General features: G+C 49.0%; 4 protein-coding genes and 1 long non-coding RNA gene across 9 annotated transcripts in view; 3 read left to right on the plus strand and 2 right to left on the minus strand.

The window, feature by feature from the left end:
- XPO5 (exportin 5) overlaps positions 1-3,839 on the plus strand; it is a 59,692-nt gene extending 55,853 nt beyond the window's left edge. For both annotated transcript variants that reach the window (XM_012549078.3, XM_023502987.2), the window contains 6 exons: positions 286-375; positions 806-888; positions 1,085-1,192; positions 1,509-1,646; positions 1,783-1,947; positions 2,195-3,839. In XM_012549078.3, the coding sequence (XP_012404532.1) occupies positions 286-375; positions 806-888; positions 1,085-1,192; positions 1,509-1,646; positions 1,783-1,947; positions 2,195-2,332 (722 nt within the window). In that variant the 3' untranslated portion in view covers positions 2,333-3,839. The remainder of the gene's footprint in view (positions 1-285; positions 376-805; positions 889-1,084; positions 1,193-1,508; positions 1,647-1,782; positions 1,948-2,194) is intronic.
- POLR1C (RNA polymerase I and III subunit C) lies at positions 3,682-7,006 on the minus strand. Of its 2 annotated transcripts, XM_031964798.1 has the most exons (9): positions 6,886-7,001; positions 6,725-6,796; positions 6,291-6,398; positions 5,828-5,960; positions 5,630-5,749; positions 5,215-5,367; positions 4,951-5,100; positions 4,540-4,656; positions 3,682-4,333 (listed from the first exon to the last, which is right to left on the minus strand). In XM_031964798.1, exons 1-9 carry the CDS (start codon positions 6,952-6,954, stop codon positions 4,215-4,217), a joined length of 1,041 nt encoding a protein of 346 aa, XP_031820658.1. In that variant the 5' UTR covers positions 6,955-7,001; the 3' UTR covers positions 3,682-4,214. The 2 variants fall into 2 exon arrangements, with proteins under 2 accessions (XP_031820658.1, XP_031820657.1); XM_031964797.1 differs by having other exon boundaries at positions 5,630-5,960; positions 6,886-7,006.
- A 62-nt stretch (positions 7,007-7,068) lies between these two features.
- Positions 7,069-13,947, plus strand: YIPF3 (Yip1 domain family member 3). 2 transcript variants are annotated; one of them, XM_023502997.2, is made up of 9 exons: positions 7,069-7,329; positions 9,930-10,127; positions 10,326-10,432; positions 11,524-11,569; positions 11,829-11,921; positions 12,159-12,290; positions 12,457-12,570; positions 12,831-12,954; positions 13,084-13,445. In XM_023502997.2, the coding sequence occupies exons 1-9, from the start codon at positions 7,249-7,251 to the stop codon at positions 13,101-13,103; spliced, it is 915 nt and encodes a 304-aa protein (XP_023358765.1). In that variant the 5' UTR covers positions 7,069-7,248; the 3' UTR covers positions 13,104-13,445. The 2 variants fall into 2 exon arrangements, with proteins under 2 accessions (XP_023358765.1, XP_003769155.3); XM_003769107.4 differs by lacking the exon at positions 13,084-13,445 and adding an exon at positions 13,459-13,947 and having other exon boundaries at positions 7,070-7,329.
- Positions 13,948-15,026: 1,079 nt separating this feature from the next.
- On the minus strand, positions 15,027-21,111 carry LOC116423190. Its single transcript, XR_004233690.1, has 2 exons — positions 21,048-21,111; positions 15,027-15,952 (listed from the first exon to the last, which is right to left on the minus strand). It is a non-coding gene; the product is annotated as an uncharacterized LOC116423190 (long non-coding RNA).
- On the plus strand, positions 15,950-20,761 carry LRRC73 (leucine rich repeat containing 73). 2 transcript variants are annotated; one of them, XM_031964799.1, is made up of 6 exons: positions 15,950-16,988; positions 18,211-18,371; positions 18,839-18,961; positions 19,378-19,478; positions 20,065-20,290; positions 20,456-20,761. In XM_031964799.1, the coding sequence occupies exons 1-6, from the start codon at positions 16,717-16,719 to the stop codon at positions 20,524-20,526; spliced, it is 954 nt and encodes a 317-aa protein (XP_031820659.1). In that variant the 5' UTR covers positions 15,950-16,716; the 3' UTR covers positions 20,527-20,761. The 2 variants fall into 2 exon arrangements, with proteins under 2 accessions (XP_031820659.1, XP_031820660.1); XM_031964800.1 differs by lacking the exon at positions 18,839-18,961.
- Positions 21,112-21,131: the final 20 nt, after the last annotated feature.

Genomic DNA, 21,131 nt, shown 5'->3' on the forward strand with positions numbered 1-21,131 from the left:
TTTACCTAAAGGTTGAGGAAAATAATGAACTCTTTAGGTTGTTCTCTTTCAGGAGATAGAGAGTTTTCCTGCAAAAACTTAAATTTGGAAAGTAAATTTATCAGGCCAGAAAACTATTCCCCTATCACACACACCAAAGATGTTTTTATACTTAGTACATGCCAACTTTCTGCCCTATCCCATAACCCAGAGCAGCATTAGAATACAGACTTTTGTCTCTTAGATGGGCTATACTTTTTATGGGACATCTTTTTTTTTCTGTAATAACCCAGCCTTTCTCTACAGCTGTTTGCTGTGTTTCAAAGAAAGGTGCTGAACACAACACAGCTACCAATAGCACCACCACCAATACCAACACCCCAGCTGATGGAGAGGGTGAGCGAGAAATTTATTTCCTGATTTCTTAGCTTTCTTTCCTCTTTGACCTTTGTGCTACAGTTGTGCCTGTAAAGTTTATAATGTCTTTCTAGTAGTTTGGTAGTTGGCTCTTATGTCATAGATCTGGCTATACACAAAGCTTTCCCAACATTTGAAGCTTATTATTAAATACGTTTCTCATCCATTGGAGGATAAACCAACATCTAGATGAGAGAACTTCCATCAAGCTCTTTTTTCTGACTCCATATAGAATATGTCTTTAGGACAGAAAGTGCTGTACCTGAGTCAGGGAGAGCATCCGGGCACACATTAGACCAATGTACCTAGTTATGCAGATGTGCTTTCATCTACTATTTTACCCTTGAACAAGATGTGAGAGGGCTTCTCCGAAAGGTGACACTAATAATTGCTTTCCTTTTGGTCATAGATGAAGAGATGGTTTGTACAGAAGTAGCCCCCTCAGCCGTGGCTGAGCTTACAGATCTGGGCAAATGTCTCATGAAGCATGAGGTAAGTGAATGGCAGAAGTGATAGTAGTGTACTTTATCTGGCTCTCCATCTTTCTTTTTTCTTTTCACAAAATGAAATCATTCATAAAATTGCCTCATACATTCACTTCCTTTTGTCAAAGCTTTCAAATCCTAATAGAATGGGAAAAGAAACAGAATCCTCAATAAAGTTCATTTTCTTTTCTTCCCTTCTTTAGGATGTGTGTACAGCATTGCTCATCACAGCCTTCACTTCCCTAGCCTGGAAGGACACCTTATCTTGCCAGAGGACCACCACTCAGCTCTGCTGGCCTCTGCTTAAACAAGTAGAGTTCCTCTCTCCTCACCCAACTCTTCTAAAGAGAGGATACTTTAAGAACAGAATCACCAAAGGATTATTGGTTAAAAGGAGGGTGTGGGCCTAGCAAAAGTTTAGTGGAAAGAGGATTAATTTTAGAATTTAGAATTAGAGGTCTTAGGTCACTTGACAGCCATTTTACTACCTGTTTGAAGAAGTTACTCTCTCTGGGCTTACAGTATCAAAAGAGGACATTGGATAAAATGATCCCTTCTAAGCAATTTTCTTAGCATTTCTAGGAAGCTTGAGGGGAAAAATTTGGTACTGACAGTTTGTTTCCTCAGGTCCTCTCGGGAACACTCCTCTCTGATGCAGTAACATGGTTTTTCACCAGTGTGCTAAAGGGTTTGCAGATGCATGGGCAGCATGATGGTTGTATGGCTGCACTTGTTCACTTGGCCTTCCAGATATATGAAGCATTGGTAGGTACACTAGAACCTGCCAGTTTGTTCCTGATGCCTTTCTGGTTATCATTCTTGAGCCTCTTGGCATGTTGTTTAATATTTACCAGCTGAGATGCCTAATCTATCCTCCTCAGTAGATGTAATCCTCTTTCAGCGCCCTAGGTACGTAGAGGTGAGAGTTGTGATGGAACAAATCCCAGAAATACAGAAGGAATCTCTGGACCAGTTTGACTGCAAACTACTGAATCCTACACTGCAGAAAATTACTGATAAGCGCAGAAAGGATCACTTCAAACGCCTCATTGCTGGCTGTATTGGGGTAAGTCTAAACTTGGAACCACCACCTTATTATTGCCCTATGAATGACAAACTATCTCCTTTTCTTTCCCTACTTGTTTCTTGAAACCATTGGATATTAAAAAACAAACGTAGAGAGAAAACCTCAAACTAGTCTTACCAGATTAATAGTCTGTCACTAAAAATAGAAGACTGGAACTTTCCATTTGCAGAGAAACAGGGAGCCCCACTGCTCAGGTTTTCATAATACTTCTGCTTGTTTCTTACAGAAACCTCTGGGAGAACAGTTCCGTAAGGAAGTTCACATTAAGAATCTTCCATCACTCTTCAAAAAACCAAAGCCGTTGCTGGAATGTGATGTGCTGGAAAACGAGGATGGATGCTTGAGCACCATCTTTGAACCCTGATATGGCCATTTGAACAATTTTCCCAGGCCTTCATTGTCATCTCTTCTCCTTCCCCCTCATAGCTAACCTGTAGCTCTATCTCCACTGCCTCATCTTCCAGTGCTGACCTGGAGAAAGAACCAGGCTTGGAGATGGAGAGCGAATGACTGGCTCCAAGAAGTGGCCAGAAGCAGTTACATTGATGTCATTTTCAAGGGAGTTAGGACTTACATTATTCTGTCTAGTTCTCCCAAGATGTCTCCCAAACCACTGAAGAGCTCCATGTCTGGGCATTTTCAAGAGAAGCCATGAGCAGAACTGTAGTTCCTTGTTGTCATTTTTCCCTTCTCCCTTTCCAAGTACCCTCTTCGCAGCATATATAGAATATGGGATTGGGGTTTCTGTTCCACTGGTTTGCGGCTGACTGCAGGCGCAGAAATGGATGTATATGCCCATTCTTGATAGCTTCACGCCATGTGCTGGGGGGAGGAGCAATGTGAGGCAGATCTATTTGGGTTTCTATTTAGTTGCTAGATTGGGATGGTAAATGAAATGCATGTATGGCCAACTCATCTTGACCCTTCGGAGGGGTATAGACATCATAGCTTACAAGTAGCTATGGCCAAGGACAAGATCCCTTCAGAAATTGGCCAAATCTGAGTCCTCACCTCAGGACCCTGTAGCTTCCCTATGTGAAGGGGAAGCCTTCCCATCATTCATGAGAATGACATCTACTGTTTATTACTAATGACTAGATGACATTCTCTCATTAGCAAGGGTTCCTCAGGAGCAACAGCCACAATCTCTAACCAATTCACTTGATGCTCGGGTGCTTTGTGGGCACCCAAGATTATTGGACAGAATTAAGCAGCATCTATTCCTAGGAGCTGGCTAAGCTTATTAGCTTTTTCTCCCATGACTTGGTCCTTATAGCTTGGTTTCCAAGTATCCTAGTTCAGGTGCCTTTAATAAGTTCATGGCTTCTGAAGTTCCAACTGCCTACAGGACATTTTCCTCATAAATACCATCAGTCATGGCTCATTAGAGCTGCCCAGTTTTGAAAACCCCATTCTAGGGTTATAACAAAACACCCAGGCCACCTCTAAAATCTAAATCTAAAATGAGCTGGAAATGTATTTGGCAAGGATTCTGTAGTTCATGGACCCATAGAGGAACAAGAGAAAGCTGGGAAAATGTCTCAAATCCAGTGTGTCTACCTGTATTGCACAAACTTCCTGTCCTCTACACACACATTCAAGTATTCTGTTGTAGTATTTTAAGTTTTTCTGTTGACCACAAAGGCAGTTTGGGAACATGCCTTCTACTAGCTTTGACTACTGCCTCAGTGGAACTCTTTATACTTGTGTGTGGTTGGGGCCATGAAGGGAACAGTTGTATTTATTGTGTTGTGATAATTTTTAACATCTTGTGATTTCATGTTAGTTTTTTTTTTATTGTTTTTAGAGGCTTTTTGTAGAAACATTAACTGAGGCACATTTCTGCATGTCAGTAAAAAATCTGAGTTTGATACACAAGTTTAATATACAAGCTGCCTTTCTCATAGTACATAATACTTCCGTGGCACTTCCAAGGTTATTGTTCACCAATTCCTGTCTTTTCCCCATTGATTTGGGGAACATAATCTGTATGCCAAGATCTTTTCACTGCAAAGTTGACGTTACTTTTTCGAAATCAAGAATGCTTTTGAATTGAAGTCTCAGGGAAACTGTGCCATCAATAAGACGGCAATCCCATTTCCAATGATATTCTCTTAAGAGTCTTTTAGATACCCAGACTATCAGGGAATCAATTCCCAGGATTTATTTGGAAAGTGAGGCATCTCCATAAAGTGAACCATCTTGCCATCCAGTTGTTGTCTGCCACTAAGTCTCTGCAAGATAATTCAGTCCATCTGAACTGAATCCAGTTCATCCAGGAAGCGTCGACATTTCCCCATTAAAACTTTGATGGCTTCACTCACCAGGACTTCAGGGGGCAAGACACCTGTTGATTCCACTGAGACTGTAATGTTAAAACATTTAAAAACTTAGTGCATTCTAGAAATATAAACAGAAGAGAGAAAGCCTGCCTGTAAAAAGCTCAATTGTAGCAGACAAAATAGAGCTACAGGGTTGGGAAAAGGAAATCCTTTTCCCAGGGTATGGGATGGAAGTGTGGTTTTCAGTTTATACCTACACCTTTCCTAAGTCCTTTTCCCCAATACTCACATATGTAGTGATCCCGGACTCGGGCCAACCGCACCAACTTCTTAAGGTTTTCGTGCCGAAAAATCTCTCTGCTAAAGGTATCCAGACGGGGGTTGGCAACTGTGGCTACTTTCTTTCCTGATTGACAAAATGATATTACTGATTCTGTCAAAGCAAAATCATACTCATATGCATCACTAAAATCAATCAGATCTCTGAATTTCTTCAACTGCATTATCTGTAGCCAGTAGCTTATAATGAGGCTTCAGAAATGCTCTAAAGGGTTTTATTGTTAGAATGAACATCATAATAGTCAGATACCTGCTATAAACTTAATCCTGAGAAAGAACAGCAAGAATCAGGAAATATGACAATTGAGGAGTGTCTTCAAGGATTACAAAATGTGGGGATATAACCATCCCTTAAAGATACCTTTAATGTCTTGCACCTGAATGACACCAGGTGAAAAGCATCGACTCAGTTCCTCAGCTGCTTCTCCCTCTACTGGCTGTAGTAGAGTGATATCTGGCAACAATCTGTAACTAGCAGTGGCTACAGGAGAAAATTTTGCATGGTCTTTGCCTGAAGAGGACAGGAAAGGCACAATTAATATGCTTTGAGCTACGCCATTAGCATTTCCAAACTGAAAACTTTAGGAGACTAGCTATAGCTAGACTAGCACCCAACAATCCTTACCAATGCCTTTGACACAATGCATAACTAGGTCTAGCTCTTGGCCAGGACGTAGCTGAGCAATAAGGATGTCATCATGTACAGGACGAATGGTGCCTTCGGGAAAAACATCTGCTTGGTTCCCCAGGGGTATCCATGTCATGTGTTTTGTGTATACTACAGGATAGAACAAAAAAATGTCACTTTCTGATAATCTGAAGGAAATTTGGAAGGTGTCATTAGAGACCTAGATGGCCTCTGTGGTCTGGTGATAGCGGCAGATGCTCCTCCTGCTTCCCTATGTAGATTTACAACTATAAAATCTTACCCCTGCGTTTTACAGATGAGACTGGGGGTCAAAAACAAAGTTTGCCTAAGATCATATAAGTAAAGGAACTGGCTTTGCACCTTTTGTTTTTCTAATCCTGTCACCACTAACCTTTGTGATTGAGATAAAGTTCATTAGGATCAGAGGAGTCTTTGGCAGCTTGAGGATTACGGGTACACTTGACTTTCAGCTGAAATTGCAATGTGTCTATCTCAGTACCATCTTCATCACCTGCACAGGAAAGAGGGGTTATTTTATGCCAACCCACAACCTTTCTCCTTTGTCCTACACCAATCTCTCCTCTCCTACCTTGGTTCCGATACTCAAAAAGCCGGGGATCAGCACGAATGGGAATGAGACCCAAACGATGGGCCAGTATCTCATCCTGCACAATGGATGTATTGTTGTATACAAAGACTTTTTCCACAGCCATAGTTGGAACCTAGACAAGGAAATGACACTGCTCCTTGAAAATATTCAGTCAACAAAACATTCAAATATAACAGAACAGACCCTCTCCTTCCACCTGGGAAGAAACATTGTTTCTAGGTACTCCTTTAAAAAAAAGGGGGGGGGGGAAGGAAAGGGAAGGGGGGAGGGGGAGAAGAGAACAAACACAAGCAACTAGAAGGAAACTTACAAATTCACAAGAAATATTACTCAAGCCCAAGTAGTAAATGTGGATACAACGGGGTGTTTTTTCCTTTTCACTTTCCCTCTCTTCACAAAGTCTTACCACCACCTCTTCCCTGCGAGTAAGTACCATTATTACCTCAGCTAATAAGATCCTCCGAAAAGCATTGGCGATGGCAGCGTCAATTCCAACCATATCAAATTCCAGCGAACTTTCGTCCATGTGCACCACATCCACGCGGAATTCCTAAAAGAATTTGGCGGAGAAAGGGCGCAAAGATTCACCCGCACTCCCCTCTGCGGCCCGGGCTCGCGGGGCTCGCCTTCCCCTGCCCTCCAGAGGCTCCCCTGGGCCCCGTGCCCCGCTCCCCGCTCCCCCGTCACCGCTCGCCGCCCCCCTCCCCGCTCCCCCGTCACCGCTCGCCGCCCCCCTTCCCCCTCACCGCCCCCCTCCCCCCTCCCCGTCACCGCTCGCCGCCCCCCTCCCCCCGCTCCCCTGTCACCGCTCGCCGCCCCCCTCCCCGCCCCCCTCCCCCCTCCCCTGTCACCGCTCGCCGCCCCCACCCCCCTCACCTTTTCGAAGCGGCTCTGGTCCCATGCATCATCGAAGCCGCAATAATTTCCCGGGAAGTCCGTGGTATGAACCTAGAGCAAAAAGGCACAGTGACGCTAAGGGTGGGTCCGCACCCCTTCCTCCGTACACATCCCGGTCCTGTCCATCGCTTGAGCCTTACATTTCGGACCCCGAATTCCCCGAGCACCACGCGGCTCCGCATCTCTTCCACCGCCCCGGAGGCCGCCATCTTTCACAGCACGTGACTGCTGCGCACCCAGGGCGCGTGCGCACTAGCCTCCTCGCGTCGTCACCGTGGCAACAAGCGTTTCCTGGTTCTCGCGAGATAGAATAGACCCGCTGTTTCCACGTCTACAACTTCCGGGTGGGGTCGCCTAAACATCCGGTCGTCTTCCTCCGGGAGCATCCCACGGTGGGGAGACTCTGGTCTGTCCCGTCCCCCCACCCGCCTTGGGGCTGGGCTCTCCCCGTGTCCTCTGCGCAGTCCCTGCGCGGACCCGAGTGACCGGAACCTTCGAGGGACATGGCAAGCCCCGTGGCCCCGGTGGGAGGTGCCCGAAATGGGGCCTCCCCCGAGTGGGGGGGCTTCGAGGAAAATATCCAGGTAAATGACCCGCTCTGCCCCCAACCTTCCCGGACTGGCCGGCAGACGCCTCGCGAGGTTCTTGCGGCCATGAGAACGTAGCGTCTGGGTCTGCCCCTCTTCTCCGCTCTCCCCTCCTCCCTTCCCTTACTTGCGGCCTCCCCGTCCCAGCCCCACGCCGGATCCCGCGATGCGAGGCCGGGGGCGCGCCTCGGAGACCGCCCACTACAGAGCCCTTGTTTTACAGAAGGGGAAACCGGGGCCTTAAGCCGGGGGAACTCCCGTCCGCGTCCGGCTCGGGGCTGCCCCTTGGGCTGTATCTTTTTCCTTCTCCGGGCCCCTCCGCGGGGCTGCAGAAAAAGAGCTCCCGGCTCGCAGGCGCCCGCCGCACGCAGAGTCAGCAGTCCGTCGTCCGCAGGATTGACCGACCCTGCCTTGAGAGGGAGGGGAAAGGACTGGACTGGCCTCAAATTGGGCCAAGAGGGAAGAGCAGCTCACTCCTTCAACAAATATTAACCCCTTTTACCGCATCCTCGGGGAGATTCAGAGAACTTTGACGTTCTGTCCTGGGGATTAAGGAACTATGACAAATATCTTGGGAGGAGGAGAAACCGGCCGCGTGAAAGAGCCCAGAAAAATAGAGGAAAAGCTTTATTTGGAACGGAGGCTGTGGAAATCTTTGATGCGTGTACAAATTAAGTAAATATAAAGTAATTCCAAGAGGAAATGAAAAGTGCAGGGGGAGGGAAGGGGGAGAGATGGGAAAACATTTGATAAAAGGCAGCATTTAAGCTGGATTTGGAAGGACATTAACCAAGTGGAAGAATAGGGAAGAGGGTAAGGAAGAAAATGTTGCACAGAAACTCAGTCTCTGTCCTCATTGGAGAGAAAGAAGCAGGGAGTACAGGACAAAAAAAAATGAGTTTGGCTGACTAAAATGTAGAGCCTGAGCCTGAAAAGTTTCAAGTCTTTAGAGAAAATAACCAGAGTTGGGAGAGACGGGAAGATTCAATTCAGACAAAATGGTTACTGTATATAAAACATTTCTAAACATTAGGGGCATAGAAAAATTATACAGTCCCTGTTCTCGGGAACATTTCATTGTAATGGGAGGGAGAGGAGTGAAGTTAAGAATATATTTACAGATTTTGTAATTACAAAGTAATTCTAAAAGGAAGGTGGCTAATAGCTAAGAAAGATGTGGCACTTCAAAAGGAGTCTGGAGGTATAGAAAGCTGAAGCGCTACTAAACATGAGGCACCCTTTGTGAAGGAGTTATAAGGGTGAGAAGTGAAATCCTAGGAAAATAGTAGGCTAGTTTGCTTGTTAAGAGGAGTATATGAATGGGAGTAATATAAAATAAGTTGGGGAAGGAAGATTAAAACCAAATTGTGGAAGACTTGAAATGCCTGCTGGGTTTTTGTATTTTTTTATGGGCAATAAAGCACTTTTTTTTTATAGCTTTTTATTTACAAGATATATGCATAGGTAATTTTTCAGCATTGACAATTGACAAATCTTTTGTTCCGATTTTTCCCCTCTTTCCCTACATCTCCTCCCCAGATGGCAAGTAGACTAATACATGCTAAATATGTTAAAGTACATGTGTTTTTTTTTATTTAATAGCCTTTTATTTACAGGATATATGCATGGGTAACTTTACATCATTAACAATTGCCAAACCTCTTGTTCCAATTTTTCACCTCTTACCCCCCACCCCCTCCCCCAGATGGCAGGATGACCAGTAGATGTTAAATATATTAAAATATAAATTAGATACACAATAAGTATACATGACCAAAACGTTATTTTGCTGTACAAAAAGAATCAGACTCTGAAATATTGTACAATTAGCTTGTGAAGGAAATCAAAAATGCAGGTGGGCATAAATATAGGGATTGGGAATTCAATGTAATGGTTTTTAGTCATCTCCCAGAGTTCTTTCTCTGGGCGTAGCTGGTTCAGTTCATTACTGCTCCATTGGAAATGATTTGGTTCATCTTATTGCTGAGGATGGCCAGGTCCATCAGAACTGGTCATCATATAATATTTTTGTTGAAGTATATAATGATCTCCTGGTCCTGCTCATTTCACTCAGCATCAGTTCGTGTAAGTCTCTCCAGGCCTAATAAAGCACTTTTGAGGCACTGTGTGTGTATATAAGGTTTGTGGTATATTCATTTGTACATTCCGTCATAACTAGATCTACATTTTTGGAAAATCCCAGTTTTCAGATAAGAGAAAGAGGAATAGTGATAGTGAGTTGAATGGATGGATTAGAAAAATCAGCCTGTTTTTAAACATTTATTAAAGCATTTACCACAATGCTGGAGATACAAATAAAAATGAAGACAGTTCTTGTCCTCATGGAGCTTACAACACAAAAGGAGGCTGACAATGGGGAGAGGTATCTGAGGTGAAGTTAGCTGGTGGGATTCGGGGAGAAAAACGATGTTGAGCCTCCTTCTAGGACACTTACACCCCTTTAAATAAAAGCCCTGGAGCCCATGGCCCTGACTTACAGGCATAGGTCCAATCAGAGGGGCCAAGAGTATTGATGAGATGTAAGTACCATGGTTATTAATCTGGATTCAATACAGACTATATCTTTGACCCCACAGGGTGGAGGCTCAGCAGTGATTGACATGGAAAACATGGATGACACATCAGGATCTAGCTTCGAAGATATGGGGGAGCTACATCAGCGGCTCCGTGAAGAAGAGGTGGATGCAGATGCAGCTGCTGCTGAGGAGGAGGATGGAGAATTCTTGGGAATGAAGGGTTTCAAAGGACAGCTAAGTCGTCAGGTGGCTGATCAAGTAAGCAATACTGAACTTCTAAAAGGCTAAGGAATAGTAAGGTTCTACCCAAGCTATTCCATTTGTGTCTCCATCTTCAGGCAGGATGGTCCCTGTATCAGCCAAACAAGAATTTCTCCTATTCTGGAAAATTTGAGCTAGTTTCTAGAAACCAGAAGAGGCTCTCAGGGAGTTACTTTCTTTATCCCTTTCTCTCAGATGTGGCAGGCCGGGAAGAGACAGGCTTCCAAGGCCTTCAGCCTCTATGCTAATATCGATATCCTTAGGCCTTACTTTGATGTGGAGCCTGCCCAAGTTCGAAGCAGGTAAGAGTTCTTTTCTTCCCACCCTAGCTATTCTTCCCCACCTTTGCCAGAATCACAATAGCAGCCAGTTGTCTCTGCTTCTCTGATCCCCATACCCATGCCCCTTGGCCAAGTCCTCGAATGCATTTTGTTCTACAGGCCTGAGTCCAGAAATAGGACTCCAGTCTCAGGGTCAGGCTTTTGTGAAGGTCACACATCACAAGAATACATAGGTTCTTAAGCAGAGAAATGTAAGCAAAAGCAAATGCAGATGGAGTGTTTGCCGGCATCTTTTCTCCTCTCTATCACAGTTATTAATGTGCTTAGTTTCTCTTCCAACCCTAGGACAAATGCCTCTGTCTTACCTCTCTTTCTCTTATACTTAAAACATTGACTTGAACATAATTAATATTTGATAACACAGAAGATATAATGTAGTGGAAAGGGTACATGGTTCAAATCTTATACCAAGTAGCTGTGAGATTTGGAGTAACTCAATTACTTCTCTGAGCTTTCTAATTGACAAAATAGGGATAATATTTACCCTGCCTATTTATAAAATTGTTTTATTGTGTATTATAAACTTTAGTCATGACATAAAGGTATGGCTGTAATCTTGAACAAGTTTCTTACACTCTTTTTGCTCATCCATAAAAATGAAAGTGTTGGACTATATTTTGTCTTTCAACTCTAAATCCAGTAACCCTAGGGGAAATAAGAAAATCATTTTTCACTAATATTACATACACTTCTTCCTAGCTGTGCTACCTTGGGCAAGTCATTTACTCCCAGTTGCCTCAGGGGGGAAAAATTGTGTGTGTGTGTGTGTGTGTGTGTATGTATATATACATATATATACATATATATATATATATATATATATACACACACACATATTAGACAGTCATTACTGTCTAAGTTAAACACATTTCCACACAGTCCATAATCTCTCAGTCCCCCAGGTAGAGCTCTTCAAGATCTCCTTGTTTCCCATTGGCCCAGTTTCCTCAAAGATTTTCCCCTTCTGGTGACAGCACTATAATAGAAGGAAAGAGATCCCTCCTAGAAATGGTTATTCTCAACCCTGTCCTCTCATCCTTCCTATTTTATAGGCTTCTGGAGTCTATGATTCCTGTCAAGATGGTCAACTTTCCCCAGGTAAGTGGTAATGATCCCTTTTGTTATTTGATGTTTCCAAATATTCCCAAGTAGAAAATGATAGCCCAGTGAGGAACAGTAGTTTGAATGTGTGGGAGCTTGGAAGGTCTGGGCAAAGTCACTGAAAGGTGGGGTGGGAAATCTGGCCCAGGACTCAGGGCCAAGGGCTCCAAGAAAAGAGCTCGTATTGGGAGGGCAGAAGTAGAAGGGAAGGCTGTCAGTTAATTGAACATCACAAGCTGAGCTAGTGTCTCCACAGAAAATTGCTGGCGAACTCTATGGGCCCCTCATGCTGGTGTTCACCCTGGTTGCCATTCTCCTTCATGGGATGAAGACATCTGATACCATTATTGTAAGCAGTTAGGGGGCTGAGGTTAATGAAGGGGCTCTCCAGGGCTGTGTTTTTTGGGCTTAAGGGCATGTGCTTGGGTATTATTAAATGAAGTGGGAAACACTGGGACAAAGGGCAAATGGCAGCTTTGAGAGAGCTGACCGAATGGGATTCAGACTTTTGAGAAAAAGAATGAGGGAAGTGAGAGTGAAAGGTTTTGTGTGATTAAATCAGTCTAATTTTTTTTCCTTACCCCAGCGGGAAGGCACCCTGATGGGCACTGCAATCGGCACCTGCTTTGGCTACTGGCTGGGTGTCTCATCTTTCATTTATTTCTTGGCTTACCTGTGTAATGCACAAATCACCATGTTACAGATGCTGGCACTGCTGGTAAGAGGACCATGTGGGTGGGCAGGCAGCAGGCAAATTCTCTGATCCTCAGCTGGATCAATCCCTTAACTAGCCAAGGCCATAATGAGAGGTATCTGAGTCCCTGGGATAAAATTGGGAGGTTCCCCAGGCCTGCCACCAAATGCCATCTCTTCTCATTCCTCAGGGCTATGGACTTTTTGGACATTGCATTGTTCTCTTCATCACCTACAACATCCATCTCCATGCTCTCTTCTATCTTTTTTGGCTGTTAGTGGGTGGATTGTCCACCCTGCGCATGGTGAGTTGGGGAAGGAGTTATGAGGGTGAGGGGTATGGGAGGAGGCCTGAGAATGGGCATGAATCTAAGAGTGGCTCATGAGTGGGTAGGTTCTTCGCCCCCAACCCCAAACCACCAAGGTCATGGACATGAAGAAGGGCCATTCTGCCAAGTTCAGAGGCAGCTCCCCACTCCCACCCCCTTGCTGTCCTTCCTACCCACAGTGTTTGTCCCAGGATGGGCCGGGTTTACTTGAACTGTGACATCCTTTGTGGCCCCAGGTGGCGGTGCTAGTGTCAAGGACAGTGGGTCCCACACAGCGACTGCTTCTCTGTGGGACCCTTGCTACCCTACACATGCTCTTCTTACTTTACCTGCATTTTGCCTACCACAAAGTTGTGGAAGGTAAGTCATGGATATGGGTGGGGGTAGGGAAGGGAGTGGAGGGTGATTATTGGCTGCTTTTTTCTAGTTTAGCCAACGAAGAAAGGAGAGGGAAGTAATCCCTGTTCTAGTCCTATCTCCTCCCTACAGGCTTCTCCAGCACTTCCTGAAGTGTTTTTGAGGAACTCTTGCAGCAAGAAGTAGGCATTTATTAAGCACTGTGTGCCAAGCATTGGAGATACAAAGAGAAAACAGCAAGAATAAGACTTGCTCTCACTGAGCTTTCAACCTAATGAGAGGATCGCCACCAACCATCTCATTAGGCTAGGTTAGATGCAGTGCAGGAGCCAACATTAACAAACTTCCTAGAGGGTTCAAGTACATTTTCTTTAAGAAGATTCCCTAGAGTGTCAGGTACCTCAGGATGATCTTCAGAACCCAAGGAGAACTTCTAGGGTGGGTTGTGTTTCAGTATCCAATCTAAGCCACTCAGAAATTCTGTGTTCGCCTCCTTTCTTCTCTTAGGGATCCTGGACACCCTCGAGGGTCCCAACATCCCCCCCATCCAGAGAGTCCCCCGGGACATTCCCATCGCAGGGCTCCCTATCGCCGTGCTCAATGCCACAGCCAAGGCTGTTGCCTTGACTCTGCAGCCACACTGACTCCATCCTGGTCTTTTCAAATATCCCCTCCACTCAAGTTCAGCTTGCTGGTCTCCACAGCATCGTGGGGAAGAGGATTAAAGGACAGTGTTGGTGACCTGTGTCTTTTTGATGGGGGTTGGGGCTTCTGTGGAGCTATGGATTCCCCCACCAATATCCCTGCATCTCTTCTAAGCTTATGAAGAGTGTGGCCCGGAGCTCCTTGCCCAGGATCAGGGCTGTTCTTCCAGGGCAGAAAGTATGTCAGGCCCTCTGGGTCCTCCTCTCCATCCCCCTCCTCCCCTTTCATTCTCTCTGTACCATTTTGCTAATTATAGATTTGGTAATTAAAAGATTAATTGGGATCTGGAAATTCAGCTACTCTTCCAGTGGCCCGCCCTGCCATCACCACCTTTCTCAGTTGGTGGCCGTTATAAAATATCCCCTTCTTTTCAGCCTTTCACATTAATTCTGTGGTGGGGAGGAGGGTGGGGAGCTTGGGGGAGCGGAGTAGGTACCTAGGAAGCAGGGCATAAATATGTAAACTCACTTGGGTCAGAAGATTTGAGTAGCAACAGTAGATTCAGCTAGTTGGATCAGTAGACAGGCCCAAATCAGGATGGTAGTGGCTTCCAGACCTGACACAGATTTTTCCAAAACAAGTCGTTTCTGTGCATGCAGCATGGAACTGGACCAATCTTTCCCAGCACTTACCCTACTATAGTGTGTGCAGCATGGAACTGGACCAATCTTTCCCAGCACTTACCCTACTATAGTGTGTGTACATCCAGGCTTTCACTTGCCGACCTATCTAACCCAAGATGTAAATTTGCATCATTATCAGAAAACTTAATGTACATGGCTATTGCACTAGGGGACAGTCTATAGATACTTTTTGCTAGGACTCTCCTGTTTACCTTTAATAGGATAAAACTGCAAGGCAGTTTCTGGTTGATAAAGGGGCAATAGGTGTTAGATGTAGGAGTAAAACATTTGAAATTAATATGTCTAATACAGGGGTGGAGAGTGATAGAGTATGTTTTTCACAGAGTATAAGCTGATGGGATTTTGTGCATCCTTCAACCCAAGACTTGAGAAATGGGGTTCAAAACACATTTCACTTGATGGTGGCCCTGGTTGGAGAAAACAATTTCTACATTGCTGAGATTTTGAGCAAACTATCATGTTCTGCTCTGTAGTCCTTAGCTCCTCTTGGCTTCCTATTTACACTAGGGGTGTCAGCCAGAAAGCATTCCCTGTTTCCCTAACTGCATTTTTTTTCTGGGGAATATGGTGGTAACAGTTGACATAGATTGCTTCCTTATGCAGAACACCATTACCTTGGAACTCCACAATAGTGGCCAAATTAGAAGATAATATGGTAAACCCTACATTGCAGATGTAGAAATGGGGTCAGTGAGAGGAAATTATTTACCTGAAAATACAAAGAAGAAAGGAATATGCATTTATTTAGTTCACATTGAGTGCCAAGCTTTGTGGTAAGTATTTAGCAAATATTCTCATCTCCATTTTACTACTGGGGAAATCAGGTATGCATTTTATGTAGATAGTGAGACCAAACTTGATAACAGGTCCATTGTTCTATCCACTGCGCTTCTAGCGGTTCCAGGACTAGGAAGTGCTCCCTGGGTCTGCACCCATGCTTTTTTAGTTCAACAGAGTGCCGTGGGTGGGGTCGGGATGATTCCTCTCCCAGAGTTCTGGGTTTAGAGACCATCTCGTGACGTTGAAACCTTAACCCTGTTTGCCTCAGTCTTCTCATCTTTAAAATTAGCTGGAGTACTTTACATCAAACACATAAAGAGGGTCAGGCAGAATCCGACGCTATTGGACACCACCTGCTACTTGGTTTTTAAACTAGGCCTCTTCCCACCTTTACCTTTGTTTCCCTTACCACCATTTGGGCCTGCCTTCATGCTGACATCTGTGTAACCTAAGCTCAGACCTAGAAAGGCGCTCGGGGTAGGGGAGCATCACGCACTCACGCCCCGGCCTGGCAGAGATCATTTGTTCACCGGGCGCAAGGTGAACTGGGTAATCGGACCAGTCCCACGGAATCCCCACGCACGGAGCACGTCACGTCACTGCGGCTGGGACAAAAAGGGCGGGGCAAACGAGCAGCGATCTGGGTAGGAGGAGTCAAGGGAAGGCGGGGGCAAATGAAAGGGCCTGTGGAAGCAAGGATGCCCTGGGTCGGGAAACCAGAGGGTCGCATACAACTAGGAGAGAATCGGGCTCGGGGCTGAGTGTGCGTGGCAGACGTTTGGGTCGCCTCCGCACGTACACAAGTGACTTCACGCAGGGCTCGCTCCCATCGTGGTCCTCCGTGGGCATCTCTCCAGCGTAGGTCGATGACCCTAGTTCAGTCGGAGGGGAGGGAGCTTTGTTAGCAATCTCACCTCCCAGCTTTAACCCCGCGATCCCGGGAGATGAGGTGGGGTCGCCTCGCCCATGCCCACTGCCTCGGCTCCTAAGTCCCTCAGGTCTGGATGGACTGACAGCGGCGGGGCTGTCACAAGCCCCTTCCCAGACCCCGGGCTCGGGCTAACCCGATGGCCTGTCAGTGGAGCGCGGATTGGATTGGGAGAGGGCGGAGCGAGAGGCCGTGACGCGGCCGTTGCCGTGGAAACCGGCCGCCCTCCCCGGCAAAGCCGCTGGAGCCCCAGGCCGGAGCCCGAGCAGATCCCGAGCCGCAGCTCTCCGCAGCGGGGTTCTGCGGACGCGGCCCACGGAGGAGCGGTAACCAGCATCCGCCCGGCCCCAGGGAGACGGGGAGAGGCTTCGAGGAGGGGGAGCGGGAGCAGCAGGAAGCCCCGGGGCACGTGCTCCTTCTGCACCGGGCCCTCTTGGGTCCGGGGCCACGCGCCATGAGCCGAGGCCCCGGAGCCTCCGCCGCCCGCTGCGCGGGGCCCGGGGCTCGGAGCTCTCAGCCTGCCGGGGCCGCGGCCGGGACCCCGCCCGCTCGAGTCAGACCGCAGCGCCGCCTCTAGCCCGGCAGCGGAGCCCCGGGCTGGGGCCCGCAGGCACGGAGCGCCCTATTCGCCGCGCGCCCCCGCGCCCAGCCGGGTGCCCGGCTCCTCGCCCCCGGCGCCCTCAGCGGCCCGGCCCCGCGGCGGCGACCATGCTGCCCAGCTCCATCCAGATCTCCGGGGAGCCGCTGTCGAGCGCTGAGGTGCGGGACATCTGCCGTGGCCTGCGGGACAACGCCGTGCGCCTGCTGTCCCTGCGCGGCTGCCGCCTCTGCGACCGAGACTTCGCCCGCATCTGCCGCGCCCTAGCCGGAGCCTCGTCCCTGGCGCAGCTGAACCTCAATCTGGGCGTCGTGTCCAGCCCCGGGCGCGTCAAGCAGCTGGCCGAGGCCCTCAGGGTCAACCGCTCCGTGCAGTCCCTCTTGTGAGTGCCCCAGGAGCGGGCTGGGGGAGGGCGTGGGCTGGGCAGGGGCCCCTCCCGGTACCTCAACCCGGCCCCCCTGCGTCGGGACTCCCCGGCACCACCCGACTGAAGGCAGGCAGATTTACCCCTTCCTGGGATGAGACCCCCCCCACAGGGGAGGACCCCCAACCTCATTTTCACACACCTGGTCAGTTCTTGTCCCCTTATCCCCTCCCCCCCCCCCCCCCCCCCCCCCCCCCCCCCCCCCCCCCCCCTTACACCGTTTCTTCTGACTCCTATTTAATAATACCTTAATGACCTTGGCAATTCACATCTATTGAGCTTCACTTTCATTTATAAAATGAACTGGAAGACCTAGATTGACCCCTTAGAGTTTTTTCTAGCTCAGTATCTTATGAACTCTGGAAACTCATTCCCACCCTCACTTTCTAAGTATCCCCCATCCCATTCTCCCAGACTAGAATACTCCTTTAATAAGCCCTCTGAGGGGCGTTCTCATGTCATCTTCCATTAGAAGTCAAGATCTGCCCCATCTAAGTGATGTCTTTTGTTCCCATGCTGAACCTGGCTACTCTCTTGCTACTTCCTGTGCTGAACCTCTTTTTTCAGGGCAGTTTCTCCCTAATTTCCTACTTAGGATCTAATTTTTATTTCCCATAATTTCATCTCTAATTACTCGCCCCCTCCCTGAGCTGTAACTCTTCCTAATGCTCTTCTCAAGATGAAAACCTAATTCCCAATCCTGAATGGGATTTTCTTTTCCCATGCAGGATATACTCTGCCCTAAATTCTTACCAGATACTCCTGACCCACCATCCTAGGGCATTCTGGCTTTCCTCTTTTAATTCCCCTGACGCAGCACAGTGGACCAATTTTCCTTCACACACACCCCCCAAGCCCAGCCTTCCACTCCACCCACCCTTCGCCTTCAGCCCTCTCAGATTGAGCTTTCTCCCAAAACTGCATCCTTCCACAGGTCTCCTCCCTCCCCCATAAAGACCGGAACCCACTGCCACTTTGACCCCACAATCTCCCAGGCCTCTCTGATACTTTGGCTAGCTGGATGTGATTTTCTTCCCCTTCCTCCCTGCACCCCCAGCCTGCCCCACACATGACTATGTGGGCCACTGCCCCAGCATGCAGAAGGCAAGACCACTCTTTGTGTAAAGAGGCTGGTGCTTGATAGCAATGACCGCCTCCTCACTCTTCTCCCCCCTCCCAGCCTTCATGGGAGCCCCCTGACAGATGCTGGATTGGCCCTGCTCAACCCCGCCCTGGCCCTGCACCCTGCCCTCGTGGCCCTAGACTTGGGGGACTGCATGCTGGGGGATGAAGCCATCAACCTCATCTGTGGTCTCCTGCCCCCTGATGGGGCTAAGTCAGGTGAGCAGCGCAGAGGGTCGTGACCAAAGGGGCAAGGGCAGTAGATGGGAATTTCTGTGCTTCTCCTGAAGCTGACTTGTCTCCTTTTCCAGCAGTTTTGTGGGTTCCACGTCTAAAGGTGGGAGGTTATTCTGCTTAAGGGGTGGAGTGGGAATTACAGAGCCTACTGCACTTTAGGGAGGTGGAATGTCTGAAGTCATTCTTGGACTCCCAAGGGGAGGGGTTTTTGGAAATGCCCCAAATATGATAAATATGAACTAAGGGAGAAAAGAATGAATCGGGACCACGCTCCATATCTGGGTAGAAGCTGGGCTGGGGGTTTTGGAGGAGCTGGGAGAGGAGGAAGCAGGATGAGGTCTCACATCTGGATGGAACAGCAGGGGCTTTCATCAGGTCTCTGACTGCAGCCTGGAGAATGGGCCCAGGCGGCCCAAAACTCAGCACCATCGGCTTCTCCCCCCTCCCAGGCCTTAAGGAGCTGACCCTGAGTGCCAACCCAGGAATCACCCCCAAGGGCTGGAGCAGACTTGCCATCGCTGTGGCCCACAGCTCCCAGGTCCGAGTCCTCAATCTGGACTACAACCCCCTGGGTGAGACCTCAGGAAACCCCCAACTAGAACTTGGAATGCAAAGTGTGAGCATGGGGGCAGAAGATGCTGCTTCTCAATTTTCCTGATCGACCTTTGCTTTGCTTTGGCAATCCTAGAATATTGTAAGATCCTGTGCAAGTTTGCTGTGCAAGTGGGGGATATACAGAGGGAGCCACAGTTCTCTATACACTGTCTTTTCTCTCCCCTTCCCCCCAATATCACTGTACTCCATACATCCACCAGTACCGGCCTTTGCTGGCAACTACTGACCAATCATAGCTATCTTCTTCTGATGACCCAACCAATCACCAGCTTCCCTCCGAAGGGAAGGTGGGGCATCCGGTGGTTGCTAGGGCAATGGGTGATGCTGAGGGATGGGAGGGGGCAATAAGTTCTCCTTGGCTATCTCCCTCCAGGTGACCATGTGGCAGGGATGCTGGCTGTGGCTGTGGCCTCCAGCCGCACCCTCGAGGTCCTGGATCTGGAGGGGACTGGGCTTACCAACCAGTCAGCCCAGGTGAGGAGCCCAGGAAGCTGGCCACACAAGCTCAGCCCACCGTGTGCAGAACACTCTGCTGGGTGCCAGGGGGATGAAAAAGCCTAGAGAAGCCAGAATGTGTATTTCCCCTGCCTTCCCTGTGCCTCTGGAGGGGATAAGAAAAACCCCGAGTTAAACTATAGGATTTACAACCCGGAACCTTGGAAATTTCCTCCCTAGTCTTACCTCCCTAGTATTCTAATTGAGGAAATTCGTGCTCAGAGAGGGCAGGGAAAGCTTGTCCAAGGTCACACAGCTCCTTCTCCCAATCCAGTATTTCATGAGTGCCCAAAACAAAGCCCATTGCTAGAAGCTGCCAAACAAACTCAAGGGCCACCCTTTCCCCTACACAGCCGTCTTGCCCGCTTTGTGATGTTGTATGACTTTGGTCCCTTCTCCCTGCAGGGCAGAAACCAGTCCGGCCCACTCTGGGCGAGGAGATAGGGAGGAGGTGCGGGGAGTGCCAGGCGGGGGTGAGGGGTGGGGAGGGTTTCCCGTGCTGCAGGAAGGTGGCAGGGACTGGTGTCGGGCACTCAGGAGGCCTCCTCCCCCAAATCACCCGCAGACGCTGCTGGACATGGTGGAGAACTATCCCACAGCTTTGCGGAGCCTGGTGTTAACTGAGAACAGCATCAGCCCGGAGCTGCAGCAGCAGATCTGTGACCTGCTCTCGGAGGGCGAGGAGGAGGAGGAGGCGGCTGCGGGGGGAGATAGCGGCCGGCTCCAGGAGAGGGAGCGAGATGGGGAACTCAGTGCTCGCCAGAGGGGCGGGTCCTGGATCTGCCCCAGCGGTAAGAGCCAAAACCTGGAGCCGCAGGGAGGGGGACGCTGAAACCCTCAGGCCCTCCCTTCTTCCACGGCTCCCTACATGGCCAACTCACCCCGACCGGACCCTGCCTTCCCTGCCCCCGTTCTAAATAATCTCAGAGCCTTTGCTTCCTTCGCCCTTTCCGCAGATCCTGGCTCGCAGATGGTGCTGATGACGTCAGGGCTGGGAGAGAGCCTGCTGGCTGAGACTGAGATGTGAACCCTGCCCCCGCCTCCGCGGCCCGCGTGTGTGCGCCCTCCCGTGGGGAGCAGGGCAGAGCCCGGGGGTCTCGGGGGGCGGCGCCCGGGGCCCCGGCGGTCCCCGGCTGCGGGTGGGCAGGCGGGTGGCGCTGGCAGCTGCGACTGACTAAATGGCCCTGGGCGGCCCTTGTTCCCGGGCGGTGCCCCGGCTGGCGCCCGCTGGCTCGGTAGATTTTATAAACTCCACAACCTGGTGTGTGGCTATGGTCACTGAGGGGGGGGAGGGGATCTCAGAGGGCTCGGGAGGAGCGGTGGTGACCGGCAGGCGCTGTCTGCGGCCCAAGAGCTGCCGGGGAAGCCAGACCCAGCCTCCGCCAGGGGGCAGCGACGCCCCTGCGCACCGGCCCGGGGCCGGCCTTTTAACCGTTTCAGCTCCCTTTCTGCAGCCCCGGGGTCGGAGCTTTTACACGCGTTATCTTGACGAGGCTGTAGGCGGGCAGCGCCGTTACCCTCATAAAGCTAAACAAGGAGCTAACTCACCCAGGGCCGCAGTAGTCAGTCGTCACCTTAGCGAAAAGCCACCTTCTCCCTTGGTGACCCGACGGACAAAGCAGTTTCAACTGT

Source organism: Sarcophilus harrisii, chromosome 4 (assembly GCF_902635505.1).
Source record: "Sarcophilus harrisii chromosome 4, mSarHar1.11, whole genome shotgun sequence".
NCBI classification, from domain to species: Eukaryota; Metazoa; Chordata; class Mammalia; order Dasyuromorphia; family Dasyuridae; genus Sarcophilus; species Sarcophilus harrisii.

Bases quoted from the DNA above. Each gene is read 5' to 3' on its own strand.
- YIPF3 (XM_003769107.4), top strand. From the start codon at position 7,249: ATGGCAAGCCCCGTGGCCCCGGTGGGAGGTGCCCGAAATGGGGCCTCC. The intron at 11,922-12,158 runs GTAAGCAGTTAG...TCCTTACCCCAG, and splicing joins AGACATCTGATACCATTATT to CGGGAAGGCACCCTGATGGG. The intron at 12,291-12,456 runs GTAAGAGGACCA...CTCATTCCTCAG, and splicing joins TACAGATGCTGGCACTGCTG to GGCTATGGACTTTTTGGACA.
- POLR1C (XM_031964797.1), bottom strand. From the start codon at position 6,954: ATGGCGGCCTCCGGGGCGGTGGAAGAGATGCGGAGCCGCGTGGTGCTC. The intron at 6,399-6,724 runs GTGAGGGGGGTG...AAATTCTTTTAG, and splicing joins ACCAGAGCCGCTTCGAAAAG to GAATTCCGCGTGGATGTGGT. The intron at 5,961-6,290 runs GTAATAATGGTA...TTCCTTGTCTAG, and splicing joins GGAGGATCTTATTAGCTGAG to GTTCCAACTATGGCTGTGGA.
- LRRC73 (XM_031964799.1), top strand. From the start codon at position 16,717: ATGCTGCCCAGCTCCATCCAGATCTCCGGGGAGCCGCTGTCGAGCGCT. The intron at 16,989-18,210 runs GTGAGTGCCCCA...CCCCCCTCCCAG, and splicing joins CGCTCCGTGCAGTCCCTCTT to CCTTCATGGGAGCCCCCTGA. The intron at 20,291-20,455 runs GTAAGAGCCAAA...CCCTTTCCGCAG, and splicing joins GTCCTGGATCTGCCCCAGCG to ATCCTGGCTCGCAGATGGTG.